Source organism: Alligator sinensis, unplaced genomic scaffold, assembly GCF_000455745.1.
Source record: "Alligator sinensis unplaced genomic scaffold, ASM45574v1 scaffold983_1, whole genome shotgun sequence".
Classification (NCBI taxonomy): Eukaryota; Metazoa; Chordata; order Crocodylia; family Alligatoridae; genus Alligator; species Alligator sinensis.
The window spans coordinates 1,340,347-1,343,686 of record NW_005842015.1 but is presented as its reverse complement, the minus strand read 5'-3'; the positions used below and the strand labels follow the sequence as shown (position 1 = coordinate 1,343,686).

Here is a 3,340-nt window from a genome sequence, read left to right as displayed (position 1 = left end):
TGCTCGTGCTGGCCACCCCCATCAAGATCCCTGCCCCCTTGCCACTTCAGTGGCTAGGCAGGGGCATGGCCAGACACCAGCCAGCAGGGCTCCTTAGGTGGCAGCAGGGGTGGGGGTTATTCCCCCTCCCTCCAGCATCTGGTGGAGGGGGCAGGAGGGGGCTTATTCCACTGCTTGCCCCAAGCAGAAAGCAACTGAGCAGCAGCAGCAGTTGTGGCGGGGCGGAGCGCCGGGGGGGGGGGGGGGGGGTAGAAGAGGGAACAAGCCTCCTCCTCACCCCTTCTGCCCCAGGGGGCCATGCTGACTGGCTTCTGGTCATGCCCAGCCCTGCCACTGCAGCAGTGATAGGGGAGCGCCCCGCAGACCCTGGCTCAGGTCCCTGCCAGGGGGAAAGGGAGGGGGGAATTAAATCCCTCCATGGCCAGTTCATCCCAGGCTACTGCTGGAGCAAGCCATGGTGGCAGAGGGGAGGGAGGGGGGAATAAACTTCTTCCCTGCTCTCTTCCAAGGCCAGCGTCTGGCCCGACCCTGCCCCTGCCTGTCTCTGGCTGGGGAGCAGAAGAGCAGGGCCCTGCTCTGCTGAAGCAAAGAACCCAACCCAGAGAGCATGCTGGGAGAGTGGTTTAACTTAAAATCAGGAAGGGATCTGGGATAGACATTGCATTATCCTGTTTGAGCTCAATCAATTAAGCCTGATAAACCTGGTTGAACGTAGCATCTCAAACTGGTTTTGGCCATTTTGAAACTGGTTTATGTGCACTGAACTTATGTGCTGTTACAGGTTTAAACTAGTTTCTGATCATTTAAACCAGTCTGTGTGAAATGTCTGTCCCTAGCCCAGCTGAACACTTGCATTCCTTCACACATTTCCCTCCTTTCCCCCCCATCTCTACCCACTGTCTTCCTAACTTCCATTCATCTGCATTTTCACAGACATCTTTGTTGTTAATTTGCTTTTTTTTTTTTCCTCCTTTTACTTTGGAGAACACATAACACCAACAGAGTCTCCCTATGCCTGAGGAAGAGTGTTTGTGATGGAAAGCTTGCAAAGACCTTTTTCCCAACATTTTAGTTGGTCTAATAAAAGATAAGTACATCTACCCAAAGAACCTTACCTGCCTGGATATAGTTATAGAATAGCTAAGTCACTATACATTTGTTCCCACAGGTATTTCCTCAGGGACCTGTACTCTGTCATCACCAGGAGTTTAAATTCAAAATTAAAAAACAGGCTGGCTTCTGACCTCATCTCTCCCAGTGTTAGGTTAGAGGTCTTCCACTGACTCCTAGTATATTCTGGCTGACTCAGCCTCCACGCGCCCAACCAAACCCTTCCTTCCCCCTCCAGTGATGTCAGGTCCATGAGCTACTTATAAGTTAGAGAAGTCACAATGTAAAAAAGGTCCTCACGTATGAAGATACATTCATGTCCAAATTTTAAACTGCATGAGAAATGGCTTTCCAGCCATTTAGGAAAAATTGCTCAGGTATTGTTAAACACACACAGATTCATCTTTACTCATATCAAATAAAGAGAAATATCATATTTTGCATCTTGCCATGGAGCAATCCTATTTGGTGGGGATACCTGCCCTGAATGATAATTCCCCTCCTGCCGTCTTCCGAAAGAACTGTGCAAATGCTACATGACTCCTTAATGCAATGCCTAGTTGAAGCAATCACTGATTCTGGAAACGTGCCAAGGGCCAATACCAGAGCTGCTGTTCCTAATGAATGATTACCATGTAAGGACAATTCAACAGAATTTGGCAAAAATCCACACACAGTATTGCTTGCAAAATATCTCAACTCATAGAGTAGTTTTTAACTTGTCCCTCATCCAGAAAGCTGACTAGATGCTAGGGACTGCATGAAGAAAGAAAAAACCAAAAACAACAACAAAAACCACTCTGATTTTAGAAAGTGTTCTGTGGAAATAGTTTAGATTTTCTTTTTTATTTTACCTCCCCGAATTCCTCGTAGATCTGTTCGATATAGGTTGTCCCTTTCCTTTCCTGAGAGGCCTCCCCATGGGTCTCAGACTGGTCACTCTCGCTCTCGTTCGTCTTCCGGCTGTTCTCGTGAGTCTCATTCTCAGACTCCTCTATGTTGTCTCTCTCAGACTTGTCAGAAAAAGCGTCATTTTCCAGATGCTGGTGGTTTTCCAGGGCTGACTCATTAAGACTGAAACACAGTTTGTTATTTTTTCCGTTTGACTTATGAATCTGGATTGCCAAAAGGTGTTTTAGTGTAGACAATCCCCCACCCCCCTCTAATCCTTGTGAGACAAAGCAAGGGCTGTAAATAGAAAAAGCAAGCAAGTAAGGAACCTGCAGAAATGCCAAGATCACACCACGCAAGCAATAAGACTTTTAGGTCGAACTTCTCCTCTTTGGTCTTCATTTTGTGGCTCTGTTGCATATTCTATACTAGGGATAGGTACAGACGTTCAACAAGCCCAAGGTAGAATTGATCTAAGTTATGCGGTTTTCTGTAAGTGATGTAGTTTAGATCAGTAACAAACAGAAAATACATTTACACTTTTGGTGGGCAGGAGAGGGGGGCACAAATCTTAGACTGGGTTCCACCATTTTTAAAATCAGTCTACGCATGCTGAACTTCTGTTCTGTTACAGGTATAGGCTGCTTTCTGATCTCTTATATTGGTAAAAGTGTAATGTTTTTACTTGGCCTGGATTTTTTACTCAGAATGCCCATTAACTTCAACTAAGAGTCTTCATATAGACTAAATGAAGAGTATGAAGCAGTTGCTGGATTTTGTTGAGTAGAGACCTGCAGTGTGGATCAAAGGAGATTTTTTGCCATAAGAACAAGCCAAAAGTAGGCAAGGAGGAGGACACATGAAAATGCTACCCCCCCCCCCAATATATATATTAGTACCACTACATTTCAGTGGAAGATGACAAAACCAACCCCATAAAAAGGCTAAAAGTACATGTAATAACATTGAGAGAGGGGGGGCAAATTAAAACTGATAAATGCATATTGTTAACCCAATGCCCAAGTGTCTTGTAGAGCTTATTGCTACCAGATACCCAAGACCAATGATTCAAGAACAAGAATCAGACATTTGTTTGCAACAAAAATGTATAGAAATACAACAAAAACTAAACTCAAGAGAGGATATTAACCTGCATACTTTAGGGTACAGACAAAACTCTAAATAATGAGGATTAGGAGGAAATTCTTTTTAGGGGGTAGGTTATACTTTATACTGCCTATGGTATCTTCCTTTGAACAAGTTGGTACTTGTCATGGGTGGGCTGACAATACTGGACTAGACAGACCACCACTCTGACCCAGTAGAGTAGGGCCTACAT

At 44.9% G+C, this 3,340-nt stretch overlaps 1 protein-coding gene across 6 annotated transcripts in view; it reads right to left on the bottom strand.

Annotated features, from left to right (window-relative positions):
- Positions 1-3,340, bottom strand: part of OSBPL5 (oxysterol binding protein like 5) — a 230,029-nt gene that overhangs the window by 41,063 nt on the left and 185,626 nt on the right. For all 6 annotated transcript variants that reach the window (XM_006022021.3, XM_006022026.3, XM_006022025.2 and 3 more), the window contains one exon: positions 1,965-2,184. In XM_006022021.3, the coding sequence (XP_006022083.1) occupies positions 1,965-2,184 (220 nt within the window). The remainder of the gene's footprint in view (positions 1-1,964; positions 2,185-3,340) is intronic.